The following is a 17595-nucleotide window of genomic DNA, read 5'->3' as shown; positions in this document are numbered from 1 at the left end:
AATTTGCAGAGTTTACTCCTTTTAACTAGTTTATCAACATTGCTAAAGTACAAAATTTTAGAGCAAAAAATTGAGTTTTTAGAAATTTTTATTTTGACGACGAATTAAAATTTTGTTTCATTTTCTATTAAATTCCATAACTTTTTCAGTTTTGAACATAAAACAGAAAAATTTAAAAGATTTACAACTTTTAACTGGTTTATCAACTGGGCTAAACCACAACATTTTCAAGCAAAAAACACAATTTTTAGAAAATTTTATTCTAAAGACGAATTAAATTTTTTTCCATTTTCTATTATAAGTTCTGTAACTTTGCAGTTTTAACAACAAAACAACTAAATTTACAGAATTTACCACTTTTGATTAGTCTATCAACTGGGCTAAACTACAAAATTTTAAAACAAAAAAATACAATTTTTAGAAATTCGTATTCTGAAAACTAACTAAAATTTTCTCCGATTTTCTATTAAATTCCCTAACTTTTTCACTTTTGAACATAAAATAGTAAAATTTGAAAGATTCACTATTTTTGACTAGTTCATCAACTGGGCTAAACTACAAAATTTTAGAGCAAAAAAAATAGTTTTTAGAAATTTTTATTCTGAAGGCGAACTAAAATTTTCTCCCATTTTCTATTAAATTCTGTATCTTTGGCAGTTTTATCCATCAAACAATTTAATTTGCAGAGTTTACTCCTTTTAACTAGTTTATCAACATTGCTAAAGTACAAAATTTTAGAGCAAAAAATAGAGTTTTTAGAAATTTTTATTTTGACGACGAATTAAAATTTTGTTTCATTTTCTATTAAATTCCATAACTTTTTCAGTTTTGAACATAAAACAGAAAAATTTAAAAGATTTACAACTTTTAACTAGTTTATCAACTGGGCTAAACCACAACATTTTCAAGCAAAAAACACAATTTTTAGAAAATTTTATTCTAAAGACGAATTTTTTTTTTTCCATTTTCTATTATAAGTTCTGTAACTTTGCAGTTTTAACAACAAAACAACTAAATTTACAGAATTTACCACTATTGACTAGTCTATCAACTGGGCGAAACTACAAAATTTTAAAACAAAAAATACAATTTTTAGAAATTTGTATTCTGAAAACTAACTAAAATTGTCTCCGATTTTCTATTAAATTCCCTAACTTTTTCAGTTTAGAACATAAAACAGTAAAATTTGAAAGATTCACTATTTTTGACTAGTTTATTAACTGGGCTAAACTACAAAATTTTAGAACAAAAGAAATAGTTTTTAGAAATTTTTATTCTGAAGATGAACTAAAATTTTCTCCCATTCTCTATTAAATTCTGTAACTTTGGCAGTTTTATCCATCAAACACTTAAATTTGTAGGGTTTACTTCTTTTGACTAGTTTATCCACATTGCTAAAGTACAAAGTTTTAGAGCAAAGAATAGAGTTTTTAGAAATTTTTATTCTGACGACAAACTAAAATTTTGTCCCATTTTCTATAAAATTCCGTAACTTTTTTAGTTTTGACCATAAAACAGAAAAATTTAAAGAATTTACTACTTTTAACTAGTTTATCAACTGGGCTAAACTACAAATTTTTCAAGCAAAAAATACAATTTTTAGAAATTTTTATTTTTAAGACGAACTATTTTTTTTCAATTTCTATTATAAGTTCTGTAACTTTGCAGTTTTAACAACAAAACAACTAAATTTACAGAATTTACTAATTTTGATTAGTCTATCAACTGGGCTAAATTACAAAATTTCAAAGCAAAAAATATAATTTTTTGAAATTTTTATTCTGAAAACTAACTAAAATTGTCTCCGATTTTCTATTAAATTCCCTAGCTATTTCAGTTTAGAACATAAAGCAGTAAAATTTGAAAAATTCACTATTTTTGACTAGTTTATCAACTGGGCGAAACTACAAAATTTTAGAGCAATGAATATAGTTTTTAGAAATTTTTATTCTGAAAACGAACTAAAATTTTGTTCCATTTTCTATTAAATTCTGTAACTTTGACAGTTTTTTTCCATTAAATTTACAGAATTTACTAATTTTGACTAGTCTATCAACTGAGCTAAACTACAAAATTTGAAAGCAAAAAATACAATTTTTAGAAATTTCTGTTCTGAAAACTAACTAAAATTTTCTCCGATTTTCTATATGCCCGATCGATCTGAAATTTGGCCAGTCGATAGATCTCGAGCTCCTCTTTCGATCGATACATAATTCAATAATACTAAAAGCAGTTTTCGCCCCAAAACTGTCTCTTGAAAATGGCCCTAAAATCACCCTGCGAAAATGTAATTCGCTCGATATCTCAGTTATTTGTTGAGAAAATTTGAGCTGGATGGGCTCATTTAACGCAGAATTTTGCGCTGAATCTAAAACCACCCTTATTTTTAACGTCAGTCAACAAATAACTGAGTTAGAGGCGTTTGAAATTTAAGTTGGTCGCGAGACCAAAATTTTGAAGCTCCGAAAAAGATTTTTCCCGATACGTCGGGAATTTTGGCAAATATGACGAAACCCTTTTTGGAATCGTTTTTCTCGCACTTTTCTACCTTAGAAATCAAAATTAGATAGTTCAAATTCAAAATTTTCGTTTTTTTAATGCAGAAGTTAACTGCATTTTAGTCTCTAATTCAGACTCGGTCGCTATCTCGCTTGTTTATTAAGCAATCTTAACGTGTCGGTACTCATTTTACGCAGAATTTCACGCAGAATCCAAAAACGCAAGACTCGTTAAAATCGGTCCATAAATAACTGAGCTATGAGCGATCAAAGTTTCGGATATTGAATTTTGAGTTGGAAAAATTAAAGCTCGATATCTCCGAAACTAATAAATATTTTATCTTCGATAGTTCGAATTCAAAATTTTCATTTTTTCATTGTGAAGTAGGCTGCCTTTTAGTCAGATTTTGAGAAACTTTAAAATTTTTCATTTTTTGATCGCCCTTTGTAAGCATAGTTCGTCTATATTTATTGTAATTAAAATTGCGAACTGCGTGCAAAATGTCGTGTTTTATTAATAAATAAAAATAAATAATAAATAATAAATAAAATAAATTTTTCACGAATATTTATGAATCCGGACCTGTTAATAAAAAACGGACTTTTGATTCGGTATCCAATTATCATTGATCAATAGGTCAAATATACGTATAGTTTACCAGTGGCGCTCAAAAAACTAAATTTTAAAAAATAGTTATTTGTGTACCAAGGCCAAAAAGTGTGTCTTTTTCGGCCGAGTCTTTTTTAATGGCCGAGACTAGAAAGAAGGCAAGAACAAAATAGCACTTTTTGGCAGTGATACACACAAGATTTTTTAGGCGACATCAGTAAATTTACAAGTTAATTAATTTTTATTTATGATTTATTGATTTAATCATTTATAACAACTAAATAATTGTAAATATTTATGAATATTTTCTTTATTCAACACGTCTTTGCTGCACTTTACAGCAGTTTGTCGATTTGATTTTACCCAAATAATCATAAAATTGTGGGTAATATCGGTATCTTGATGTAATATGCAAAACTATGGACAGATGGCGCCACCATATATCGGCCGAAAATGTTTGCGGCCAGACAAGACTTATTTTAGGCCGCTTTTGAGGCCAAAAAATTCCATTTTCAGTTTAAATCGCCTCAAAAAATGTTTTAGTCCGATTGTTTTTGAAAAATATCGAATTGTCTTCACTTGTTTTCTACCGTTTGTACTGCCATACAAGTTATAATTCATTACATATTCATGTTTATTTAATCAGTGATACCAACGTGAAATATTAACATGCAAATTCGTACGCCACACTTGAAATATGCGTGACTACATTTTAATAAATCCTTTAAAATATGCAAGATTATCGATTTGGTAATGAAACTGCAGGACTGATCCTAATGATTTCAGTCGTCTCGTATTATTTTTACTCAAGTGAGGCGGTCATGGTCTAGCAAACTCCAGAGGCAGTTAAAATGTCGTTACTGCATTTTCAATAAGTTTGCCTCATTACCAATTAAACTTTCTATCATTAATTAATGAAGTACTAAGTACTAATATGCTTTTGTAGGTTTCCATGTCATACTTGGAACTTTACAACGAACAAATTCGGGATCTCTTGAATCCAGCTTCTGGGTATCTGGAATTGAGGGAGGATTCCCGAGGGAGGAATATACAAGTTGCCGGTCTTCAGGAAGTTTCGACCACGTCTACTAATGAGGTTGGTTAAATTTAACTCTCATAGATTAATATTTAATTTAGAATTAAATCCAGTCTTCCAGTTTTCCAGTCACCATTTTCCCCTCAGAATTCAAATTTGTCAATTTTGACATAAAAATTGCAGTGCACCACTTTGACAGAATTTGACGTTTGTCAATTTTGACATAAAATCATTCTTTTGCGATAAATTTTGAATTAGTTGTTGATTAATACATTCAACTTTGACAACATGTTAACCTCAAAAATCGCTACATTCAACTTTCCCCTAATTTTCTCCATAAAGAATTGAAAGCCTGATTTACACCCAAAAATTTTCGAAAATTTACACAGGACAGTGGACTGATAGCAATGAGCCGCATTTTATGTTTAACTACGTTTCACTTACGGTTTTATGTCCAAGTCTTTGATTTTTAGGTATCAAATCATAACTAGAACAGTTTTTGTTTCAAAATTAACTTTACTCTATAATTGAGGTTACCTTCAAATGTCAGTTGAAAAATCGAAACCCACATTTGTAATGAACGGCAAACTTCTTTGACATTTCATAGCCACCCTTGATGCTAAAGTTCGTACAGTGAGAGATTGAATGACAGAAAATTCACTAAATTTATTAATATTTATTAATATCGCGAAATTTAAAAAAAATACAAAATATGACCACTTACTTACACTTAATTTAGTGTTTTTAGTGTATTTTGTAGCATAATTTTCTGCCAACCTATATGTCAACTGTCAAAATCTCGCAATCTCTCACCGGATATAAAGTGCAGCTCATTCTGCTCAGTCGATTCTCCTATGTAAATTGTCGAAAATTTTTGGGTGTAAAGCAGGCTTTCAATTCCTTAGGGAGAAAATTGAATGTATAGTTCGTATAGTGAGAGATTGAATGACAGAAAATTCACTGGTCTTCAGGAAGTTTCGACCACGTCTACTAATGAGGTTGGTTAAATTTAACTCTCATAGATTAATATTTAATTTGGAATTAATAGTTTTCTTAAGTTTGTTGTGGCTCTAAAATGATTGATTAACGAACTAACTACTGATTGGCGTGCTATTATTAATTAAAAAAAATAAACATCGTTCCTTATACTTATGTAAACAAGTGCATAATTATGCATGTTTATTTTATGTAATAATAGCATGTCTTTTGGTAGAAGGAAGATTTGCGCTAGAGGTAATTAATAAGTAACGGACTAGAGATCGATCGATTTATTGATACTAATAAAATCTTGACCTATCTAACTGTCTTCTAACTTTTTTTTATTGCATTTGTTTCTACTTTAATAATGTAATCTAACCTAACTAACTGTTAAATGATTGATACTTTTAATAGTTGCACTCATCCAAATGCAATTCTGACATTTCCTATAGTATATCCGGTGAGAGATTGGGAGATTTTGACAGTTGACACATAGGTTGGCAGCAAATTATGTTACAAAATACACTAAAAATACTAAATTAAGTGTAAGTAAGTGGGCTTATTTTGTTTTTTTTTTAAATTTCGCGCGTAAATTTAGTGAATTTTCTGTCATTCAATCTCTCACTGTACGAACTTTAGCATCAAGGGTGACTATAGAAGTTTGCCGTACATTACAAATGTGGGTTTCGATTTTTCAACTGACATTTGAAGGTAACCTCAATCATAGAGTAAAGTTAATTTTTTAATTAGTTTACCTTTATTATTTTCGAAGGTCATTGGCCTCTAAATCGGTCTACAAATTAACACAATTGACATTTGTGCAGCGATGCCAACTTGCAAATTAAAACCAACTATTCACGTTTGACTGTCTAGACATGTAAATTTTCAAAACTTCTTGGGTGTAAATCTGGCTTTCAATTCTTTAGGGTGAAAATTGAAGGGGACGATTTTTGAGGTTAACACGTTGTTAAAGTTGAGTGCATTAATCAATATTTAATTAACAATTTGCTGCAAAAGAAAGATTTCAATAGAGATTTAACAAGTTCTGGCAATCTTGCGCAAGACGATTAGCTTCTACGCATGCCACAGTTGGATCAAGGTCAAACGCTATTGCTGCCAACTATTATTGATAAAAATCGCTAGGGGCTGCTGCCAACTTAACTTTTTATTGAGTGGACTGATAATAATGAGCTCTGAAACTAGTACAAGGTGTTTATAAATGTTTCTAGCATCAAGGGTGGCTATGAAATGTCAAAGAAATTTGCCGCTCATGACAAATATGGGTTTCGATTTGTCAACTGACATTTGCAGTTAACCTAAAAATCAAAAACTTGGGCTAAAAACCGTAACTAAAACGTCATTGAAGTAACATAAAAATAATTTTCAAGGTAGTTATATTCACTATGAAAGCAAAGCGGCAAAATAGTGTACGACAGGAATTCCAAAGCCACGCTTGATGCTAGAAACATTTATAAACACCTTGCATAAATAAGTGGGCTTATTTTGTTATTTTATATTTCGCGCGTAAATTTAGTGACTTTTCGGTCAATCTCTCACTGTACAAACTATGCATTCAATTTTCCCCTAATTTTCTCCCTAAGGAGTTGAAAGCCTGCTTTACACCCAAAAAGTTTCGAAAATTTACAGAAGAGAGTCGACTGAGCAAAATCAGCTGCACTTTATATCCGGTGAGAGATTGAGAGATTTTGACAGTTGACATATAGGTTGGCAGCAAATTATGCTACAAAATACACTAAAAACACTAAATTCCTACGCGAACTGAGTTGACAGGGTCGACAGTAAGTGGGCTTATTTTGTTATTTTAAATTTCGCGCGTAAATTTAGTGGCTTTTCGGTCATTCAATCTCTCACTGTACAAACTATACTAATAAAATGGACACAGATTTGGTCTTCTGCATCTGCGAACAAAAATTCTTAGCTCATTGTGATTGGTTAACTTTAAATTGCTTTAAATTAAAATCAAATGAGTTATGAAATTTTTTTGCTGACTTACTCTTAGAATGCAAGTCAAGATCTGTCGGTTCTGAGACACTTTGTATACCAGAGCTGATTACTATCGGTCCATTCAATAAAAAGTTAAGTTGGCAGCAGCCCTTAGTAATTTTTATTGGTAACAATTGGCAGCAAAAGCGTTTGACCTTGACGCGACTATGGCATGCGTAGAAGCTAATCGTCTTGCACAACCTTGCCAAAACATGTTAAATCTCTATTAAAATCATTCTTTTGCAACAAATTTTTAATTAGTTTTTAATCAGTTTAATTAGTTACCTTTGACAACGTGTTAACCTCAAAAATCGCTACATTCAATTTTCCCCTAATTTTCTCCCTAAGGAATTGAAAACCTGATTTACACCCAAAAATTTTCGAAAATGCAAGAATGCAAGTCAGGATCTGTCGGTTCTGAGACACTCTGTATATAAAATCTTAATTTTTTCTCCAAACGTCACAAAAAGTCACTATTTTTTAGTCGTTTTTAGACAGTACAGCAGGCAATTTTGTTATAAGTAATGAAAAGCGCTCGTTGACATGGAAACACTTTTGCTGCCTAGGCAGACTCATTGAAACCACTATTTTTCACAGTAAATGTCATCAATGACAACTACATGCATAGCCATCCATGTTTTAGTTCAATTTGCGTTCACTCCTTGTCGATCGTGGAACTGCATTTAACGTTTGGAGAAAAAGTGGTGTTTGTTATTTGGCCGAAAAGTGGCTTTGCTGTCTCGCAATTTTGCTACGCTTCGCCTCGCTACTGCAATTGAATTGCTCGACAAAAAGGACCACTTTTCTGCCGTATAACAAAATCTACTATTTTGTATTAAGACAATAGTTTAATCGAAAGGTAGAGAATTGAAATTTGTCAATTTTTACATACAAATTTTTACAATAAAAAAAATTACAATTAGGACAATACGTAAATACAGTCGGTTTAGGTTGGAAGTGTCACTTTGACAGTTATTTCTTTATTTAAGGTTGGAATCTTGGTAAAAAAATTTCAAATTTTAAAATGACATTTGACAATTTTTACATTTGTCAATTTTGACAGGAAAATTGATGTGCATTAAAGTTAGGGAATTAATTAGTGCGAGTCCTTAAACATGTTCTAAGTGAAATTAATTTTTCTTTAGACGCGATTGCTGTTTAAAATCGGTAACAAACAAATTTAATTAATTTAATTACAATGACAGAACTTTCACGATCGTCTTTTGTACCCCAAAAAAATTCACATAACACTGCCATTGTAATACAAGGTGTTTATAAATGTTTCTAGCATCAAGAGTGGCAATGAACTGTTAAAGAAATTTGCCGCTCATTACAAATGTGAGTTTCAATTTTTCAACTGACATTTGCAGTTAACCTCAAACATGAAGTAAAGTAAGTTTAGAGAAATTAATTGTTTTAGTTGTGATTTAAACCCTGAAATTCAAAGACTTGGACACAAAACCGTGACTGAAACCTTTGATGCTAGAAACATTTATAAGCACCTTGTATTTGCAACAAGAACGAATTACACGATGAAAATTTTAAAATTGCTGACCTTGGCTGGACATTTGCAACCTAAACCAACTATAAATTTTAATATTTTTGTTCTATACTCCTATAATTTTTCACCGAAAATTCGATATTATTGAAAAATCTTTTGTCGACCGTTTAGTGAACTCTGCTCATGACACATTATTGGCTAAAATAGGACAAACCAGCTGTCAAATCTTAATTAAGTTGACATTTGTTGATCATTTTTCCTTCACAAAATGTTTGTAGGCGCCAAATTTAAAATGTGGCCCTGTAATTGGTCGTTTAGCAGAGCGAATTAAATGCTGATTTTTTTACACACCTGCAAAACCTGCGGAATTATCGCCAAATTGTAAGAGCATCAGCAATATACAAGGTGTTTATAAATGTTTCTAGCATCAAGAGTGGCTCTAGAATTCCTGCCATGCACTATTTTGCCGCTTTGTTTTCATAGTGAATATAATTAACTACACCAGAGCTCATTACTATCAGTCCACCCATTAAAAAGTTAAGTTGGCAGCAGCCCCTAGTGATTTTTATTAATAATAGTTGGCAGCAATAGCCTTTGACCTTGGTATGCGTAGAAGCTAATCGTCTTGCGCAAGATTGCCAGAACTTGTTAAATCTCTATTGAAATCTTTCTTTTGCAGCAAATTGTTAATTAAATATTGATTAATGCACTCAACTTTAACAACGTGTTAACCTCAAAAATTTTCGAAAATTTACACAGGAGAGTGGACTGATGGCAATGAGCCGCACTTTATGTTTAACTACGTTTCACTTACGGTTTTATGTCCAAGTCTTTGATTTTCAGGTTTCAAATCATAACTAGAACAGTTTTTGTTTCAAAATTAACTTTACTCTATAATTGAGGTTACCTTCAAATGTCAGTTGAAAAATCGAAACTTACATTTGTAAGGAACGGCAAACTTCTTTGACATTTCATAGCCACCCTTGATGCTAAAGTTCGTACAGTGAGAGATTGAATGACAGAAAATTCACTAAATTTACGCGCGAAATTTAAAAAAAACAAAATAAGCCCACTTACACTTAATTTAGTGTTTTTAGTGTATTTTGTAGCATAATTTTCTACCAACTTATATGTCAACTGTCAAAATCTCTCAATCTCTCACCGGATATAAAGTGCAGCTGATTTTGCTCAGTCGACTCTCTTCTGTAAATTTTCGAAACTTTTTGGGTGTAAAGCAGGCTTTCAACTCCTTAGGGAGAAAATTAGGGGAAAATTGAATGCATAGTTTGTACAGTGAGAGATTGACCGAGAAGTCACTAAATTTACGCGCGAAATATAAAATAACAAAATAAGCCCACTTATTTATACAAGGTGTTTATAAATGTTTCTAGCATCAAGCGTGGCTTTGGAATTCCTGTCGCACACTATTTTGCCGCTTTGGTTTCATAGTGAATATAACTACCTTGAAAATTATTTTTAATGTTACTTACTTCAATGACGTTTTAGTTACGGTTTTTAGCCCAAGTTTTTGATTTTTAGGTTTTAAGCCACAACTGAAACCGTTTATTTCTCAAAACTTACTTTACTTCATGTTTGAGGTTAACTGCAAATGTCAGTTGACAAATCGAAACCCATATTTGTCATGAGCGGCAAATTTCTTTGACATTTCATAGCCACCCTTGATGCTAGAAACATTTATAAACACTTTGTACTAGTTTCAGAGCTCATTATTATCAGTCCACTCAATAAAAAGTTAAGTTGGCAGCAGCCCCTAGCGATTTTTATCAATAATAGTTGGCAGCAATAGCGTTTGACCTTGATCCAACTGTGGCATGCGTAGAAGCTAATCGTCTTGCGCAAGATTGCCAGAACTTGTTAAATCTCTATTGAAATCTTTCTTTTGCAGCAAATTGTTAATTAAATATTGATTAATGCACTCAATTTTAACAACGTGTTAACCTCAAAAATCGTCCCCTTCAATTTTCACCCTAAAGAATTGAAAGCCAGATTTACACCCAAGAAGTTTTGAAAATTTTCATTAGTTGGTTTTAATTTGCAAGTTGGCATCGCTGCACAAATGTCAATTGTGTTAATTTGTAGGCCGATTTAGAGGCCAATGACCTTCGAAAATAATAAAGGTAAACTAATTAAAAAATTAACCTTACTCTATGATTGAGGTTACCTTCAAATGTCAGTTGAAAAATCGAAACCCACATTTGTTATGTACGGCAAACTTCTTTAGCCACCCTTGATGCTAAAGTTCGTACAGTGAGAGATTGAATGACAGAAAATTCACTAAATTTACGCGCGAAATTTAAAAAAAACAAACAAAATAAGCCCACTTACTTACACTTAATTTAGTGTTTTTAGTGTATTTTGTAGCATAATTTTCTGCCAACCTATATGTCAACTGTCAAAATCTCCCAATCTCTCACCGGATATAAAGTGCAGCTCATTCTGCTCTCCTGTGTAAATTTTCGAAAATTTTTTAGTGTAAAGCAGGCTTTTAATTCTTTAGGGAGAAAATTAGGGGAAAATTCAATGTATAGTTCGTATAATGAGAGATTGAATGACAGAAAATTCACTAAATTTACGCGCGAAATTTAAAAAAAACAAAATAACCCACTTACTTACACTTAATTTAGTGTTTTTAGTGTATTTTGTAGCATAATTTTCTGCCAACCTATATGTCAACTGTCAAAATCTCCCAATCTCTCACCGGATATACTATAGAAACATTTATAAACACCTTGTACTTGTTTTTGTTATTTTTAGTACATTTTTGTATTATAACTTCCGTTTTTTCTTTCTAAAAAATGAACATTTGCTTGAAACGCCATCTATTAACCAAAATTTACATGTATCTATTACAGGTATTTAACTTACCCTTTCCAAATCTTGCTGATGTTTAAAATTTCTCCTTTGTAAATCGGTAAATTCTCTGCAGGAAAAATTAGTTCTTTTTATAAATTAAAAATGAAGTACAATCGTCGATAAAAATTGAAATAAACACATTAGAAAAGTGTCTTCTCGCATTCGTTGCACTCGCTCATGCTAAAAACGACGATTTTTTAACTTGTACCTTAATTTACTATTAAGCAAATTAGGAAAATTAAGCAAATTAAGCCCGCTAAAGTAGCGTTTATGGCAATGTTTTGTTCAAATTTATCTAACTTTATTCAACATGCGCCTCGGTCTCTTTAAAGTTCAGAGACAGCAATCAATTTAACATGAACCCTTCAATTACCATAAATATTAAACCAATGTTTCATGTTTGTTAAGGTCATGCAACTCCTCCAGAAGGGAAACAAAGCCCGAACCATCGAACCCACCGCAATGAACAAGACATCTTCACGCAGTCACGCCCTCCTGAGCGTCACAGTCAAACACTCCGTCCCTCTGGACAAAAAGGACCACCTCAGAATGCGAATCAAACAAGGCCGCTTATTCATGATCGATCTCGCCGGATCCGAACGCGCCAACAAGACCAAGAATCGTGGAAAACGTCTTCAGGAAGGTGCGCACATCAACCGGTCACTCCTCGCCCTTGGTAACTGCATAAACGCGCTAAGTGGAGGAGCGAGATATGTTAACTACCGCGACTCCAAACTCACCAGACTTCTGAAGGAAGCTTTGAGTGGGAACTGCAGGACTGTGATGATCGCGCACGTTTCTCCAAGCGCCGGCCAGAAGGACGAGTCGAGGAACACGCTGATCTACGCGGATCGCGCTAATAACATCTCCACCAAGGCGGAGAGGAACGTCTTGGATGTGTCGTACCACGTCACGCAGTACCAGACTGTCATCAACGAGCTAAGAGATGAGATCTCGCGGCTGCAGACGAAGATGACTGAGGAGCGGCCGCGATCTGCCGACGTGCGAAGAATGAACGCCGAGGAAAGGAGCAGCGAGGTGAAGAAGCTCAGGGAGCAGATCGTGGAGACGTTCAAAACGCAAATGAAGCTAAGGCGGAAGCTCATGGAGATCGACTCGCATCTCCTGGGGTTGGGGATGGAGGCCGAAAGACAACACCTGATTATCTCGCATTGGGAGTCGAGGAACAACAAGTTGTACAAGAACAGTGTTAACGAGTCGCGGGCGCGGACGCAACAGAGTATTCGGCGTCGCAAACTTGTCACCGCTGAAGGTTTCAGGTCGGCGGGAAACGAACAAGAGGAAGACGAAGAGTGCGATGAGGTGGAGGGTGAAACCGCGGTCCAGCAAGCGTGGGGAGAATTGGCGGACTTGGAAAGGGAGCAAGAGAGGTGGTCGGAGTTGAGGACGCACATCGAGCAGAAGTTGGAGGTTTGTCGACAAAGAGGTGTTGCTTTGGAGGATGTAAGTCAACACTAATTTTTGAATTTTGACGAAAATCGCTAGTGGAAAAATTGCAAAAATCGAGCGAGATTAGAAAACATACCTGGCAGCGAGGCTAGCTTTGTGACGTCACATCTCAGCAGAGCCGGCAACGTCGTCGATGGTGACTTTTTGGTGATAAAAACAAATAGGTTAGCTGCCTAATTGACAATTTGATCACACAAAACGGGCTTTCAGGCTGCGCCGAGTCTTTTCACTATTAAATTCTGTAAAAGAAACGTTTTTAACGGAAACACTGCCTAACTTTCAGAACTGTCAAAATTTTGACAACTGTTTTGTCACTAAAAATCTCCCTAGGCAACGTTGCCGGTTGTAATGCAGGGGAAGATTGGGGTGTTGGTGGACTTTCTGCATGCTGCAGGAAAATTTGACTTTTAAAAGGGGCGCGCCATCTAGTATTAAAAATCTTGAACCTCAAAGTTCTCAAAAATTCCAGGATTTTACAAAAAATTAAGTTTCTTTTTAAATGACATCATCTTGTGTTAAATCTTGATTTAGAAATTTGACAAAAATTACAGGATTTCACGGAAAAATCAGGTTTTTTTTAAATTTCCAACGCCATCTTGTGTCAAATAATGAACTTCAAATATGTCAATAATGTCAGAAAATTACGGAAAAATCAAGTTAGGTTCTAAATTTCCTGCTAAATTTGACTTTTAAAGTAGCGCAATCTTGAACTTTAAACATGTCAAAAATTACAGGATTTTACAGAACGCCCACCAAATCAAATATCTTTCTAAATTGCCCGCAAAATTTTACAACCAAAAATGAGGCCGTCTAGTGTCAAATCTTTAACTTAAAAAAATATGTCAAAAATTACAGAATTTTACTTAAAATTTGAGTTACTTTCTAAACTTTCCGCTAAATTTGACTTTTAAAAGGGGCGCCATCTAGTGTCAAATCTTGAAAAAATTAAGTTTCATTTTAAATTACACAAAATGGCCTTTAAGGCTGTGCCGAGTCTTTTCACTATTAAATCCTTTGATTTGCAAACCAACAGGCTGTAAAAGAAACGTTTTTAACGGAAACACTGGCTAATTTTCAGAAATGTCAAAAATTTGACAACTTTTTTCTCACCAAAAATCTCCCTAGGCAACGTTGCCGGTTGTAATGCAGGGGAAGATTAGGGTGTTGGTGGTTTAAAAAAAAAACGGACTTTAGTTTATAATCACATATACCAGAGCTCATTCCTATCGGTCCACTCAATAAAAAGTTAAGTTGGCAGCAGCCCTTAGTGATTTTTATTGGTAACAATTGGCAGCAAAAGCGTTTGACCTTGACGCAACTGGCCTGCGTAGAAACTAATCATCTTTCACAACATTGCCAAAACTTGTTAAATTTCTATTAAAGTCACTCTTTTCCAACAAATTTTGAATTAGTTATTGATTAATACACTCAACTTTGACAACGTGTTAACCTTAAAAAGTTGTTTTCCCCTAATTTTCTCCCTAAAGATTTGAAAACCTGATTTACACCCAAAAAGTTTTGAAAATTTACACAGGAGAGTGGAATGTGCTGCAGTTTAGATTCTTTTTGGATTGGGCAAGAATAGAAAAAATAAAAAAAAACAAAGAATCCAAAGAATCTAAAGAAAAAAAAGATTCGAAGAAAAAGTCGAAAGAATCGATAAAAACTACAGAATCGAATGAATCAAAAGAAAGCAAAGAATCGAAGGAATTCAAGAAATCCAAAAAATTGGAAAAATTGAAAAAATAATCAAATGAATCAAAATATTTCAAAAAATCCAGGAAATGGAATTAATTAAGAATAAGAAAACAAAGGACCTAAAGAATCAACAAAAACCGAAGAATCGACGCAGGAATTCCATGGATCGAAAAAATCGATAGAAACCAAAAAATTGAGAAAAGAATTTAAAGAAACAAAAGGATTGAAGGAATTAAAATAATCCAAAGAATCGAAAATATAAAAAGAAATCAAAGAATTGAGGAAAGAATCGAAAGAATACAGTGAATCGAAAGAATAAAAAAAAATAAAGAATCGAGGAAAGAATCCAAAGAATCTAAAAAATGAAAAGAAACCAAAGAATCGAGTAAAGAATCCATATATGCAAAAAAATCGAAAAATTGAAAAAATCCATAAATCTAAAGTTTTCAAACAATTAAATGAATCTAAAGAATCCTAAGAATTCAAAAAATCCGACGTATCAATGAATCGACGAATGAATCAAAAGAATCGAAAAAATCCGAAGGATCCAAAAATTCGAAAAAGATGTCAATAATTCTGAAATATAGTATAGATAGAAAGGTTTGAATCAGTTATTGTTATTAATTTGGCCTGATTATAAAAAATGCAATACAGTAAACCACCTATTTAATTTCTACCAAATTCAATCAAATAAGAATAGATCAAAATGTAAAAACCATATTTTTTTTTCTACAAAGATGTCAAGAGAGAGAAAGAGAGCAAAAACAACCATAAATTGCAAAGGTGGCGTTAAACAAACGGAATTCTATCAGTGGGCGGAGCGTGCAGCTGAGACGTGACGTCAAACCAATGGAAAAGTGTCTTAGCTCCCACCTGAATATTTAAATTTCTTTAGCCAATTTTGGCAAAACCGTCATGTATTTTTCAAAAATTTTTGCACCACTGCGTCATTTGAACAATATTCTACAAAATTTGGTACAAAAACTTTTTGCATTCTCATTTTGTTGTAGAAACTACCATCGCTGTTATCTTCGGACGACGAAAGAGAGATTCTCGCTTTGATGTGTCGCGTCCACGAGTTGGAGGCGGACAAGATGGCGCTGCAGTCGGAGAGGTTGGTCAGACAGCACGAGCTGCGACGAAGAGATCTTCTTATTCTGCGCTACGACCGACAGAGGCAACTGTGTGAAGAGATCATCACCAGGCAGCGACAACTCATCGAAGGTAATAAAGGGCGCAAAACGTTATTATTAATATAATAATTATTAATTAACCTAAAAACCTGTTGTTTTTGACATTTCTGCAGTTCCAGACCTGACACATAGATGGCGCCACTTTTGAGTCGAAATTGGCGCTAAAATTCAAAAAAAATATGTAAATTAACCTAAAAACTTGTAATTTTTGACATTTGTGCAATTCCAGACTTGACACATAGATGGCGCCACTTTTGGGTCAAGTCATCGCCGACTCCATCTTATACCAAGCCTGTTCAATAGCTTCCGAGATCTGTTCCCGCGAAGTAGGCCATGAGTACGTGAGGCGTGCGTACACTAGCGCCACTCTCGACAATTTCTTGAAACACAGTTCTCGCATTTTTTGATTTTTAATTATATATTTCTGATTAGTAGCCGTTTCCGCGAAGAGAATTATCTGTTTTCTTTATGGAAGTTCAGAGAAATCGCTTTCCTTGCATTCCAGACGCCGTAATTTTTGATGAATTTACCCGACATACCTAACCTATCATCACTTCAACCTTCAAAGTGACGGAAATGTCACCAAAATGAAAGAATTATCACCAGAATTTGATACGTTTTCTCGTCGTTGGGGTCGCTGGCGTATGTACGGCGATGACCTTGAGGGAACTTTTTGCAAAGGGGAGAAATCAAAATTGAACAGGCTTGGTATAAGATGGAGTCGGCGATGGTCAAGTCTGATCAAATTATACTTAAAATTCAAGAAAAATATGTAAATTAACCTAAAAACCTGTTGTTTTTGACATTTGTGCAGTTCCAGACCTGACACATAGATGGCGCCACTTCTGGGTCAGGTCAGGTCAGCTTCAAGGTTAAACTGTCTCCATACAAAATTATCAACAATAAATTAGTCAGATTGCTATAAAAATACACCGCAATATTTAAATAGAGCTATAAAAACGATAATTGGCCTCTTTCTCCAACTTTCTTCATTCAAGGACTTAATTATGACTAATAATCTCGAGGACAAATCAGCCAATTATGTACGCGATTAGGTGTCTTCGTTACCGGCTAAACCTAACTAAACTACATTTTTCCTGCGCCCGATTGTCCGATTTACACCATGTTAGAAAAGCACTCAAACTTGATTTTAAGATTTACACTCAAATTAAGCGAATTTCTCATCTAACGGACCAGAAAAGTCACAATTGGGTTGGCGACACCGAAATTTGGCCAAATACATTCGTTTCGGGTTGCAAGTGTCAATTTTTAGGTATTTCTTCACTCAAGATTGGCATCTTGATGAAATAACTCAGTAATTTTAAATTTCAAGGTTGGCATTATTGCTCCTTGGAATTTGACATTTGGCAATTTTGGCCCTTAAACATGTGCAAGTGAAGCGACTGCTGTTCAAAAACGGTAACAAACAAATTGAATTTTGACACATTACATTGACAAAACTTTCACGATCGTCTTTTGTACCCCAAAAGTCAACTAAAGTCCAGCTCATTGCTATCAGTCCACTCTCCTGTGTAAATTTTCGAAAATTTTTGGGTGTAAATCAGGCTTTCAGGTCTTTAGGGAGAAAATTAGGGGAAAATTGAAGGTAGCCATTTTTGAGGTTAACACGTCAAAGTTGAGTGTATTAATAATAGCTAATTAAACAATTGTTGCAACAGGAAGTTTTTAATAAAGATTTAACAAGTTTTGTTATACCTAGAAGCTTGTAATTT

The 17595-nt window shown here is 33.6% G+C and overlaps 1 protein-coding gene across 3 annotated transcripts in view; it reads left to right on the top strand.

Annotated features, from left to right (window-relative positions):
• LOC148170770 (kinesin-like protein KIF19) overlaps nucleotides 1-17595 on the top strand; it is a 43331-nt gene that overhangs the window by 23217 nt on the left and 2519 nt on the right. For all 3 annotated transcript variants that reach the window (XM_088041770.1, XM_088041769.1, XM_088041771.1), the window contains 3 exons: nucleotides 4055-4204; nucleotides 11910-12965; nucleotides 15680-15893. In XM_088041770.1, the coding sequence (XP_087897896.1) occupies nucleotides 4055-4204; nucleotides 11910-12965; nucleotides 15680-15893 (1420 nt within the window). The remainder of the gene's footprint in view (nucleotides 1-4054; nucleotides 4205-11909; nucleotides 12966-15679; nucleotides 15894-17595) is intronic.

The sequence above is a fragment of the Gnatocerus cornutus genome, chromosome 7 (genome assembly GCF_029298725.1).
Source record: "Gnatocerus cornutus isolate USDA-ARS CGAHR chromosome 7, icGnaCorn1.1, whole genome shotgun sequence".
NCBI classification, from domain to species: Eukaryota; Metazoa; Arthropoda; class Insecta; order Coleoptera; family Tenebrionidae; genus Gnatocerus; species Gnatocerus cornutus.
The sequence above is the reverse complement of the archived record's forward strand: the minus strand, read 5'-3'. Positions and strand labels throughout refer to the sequence as shown.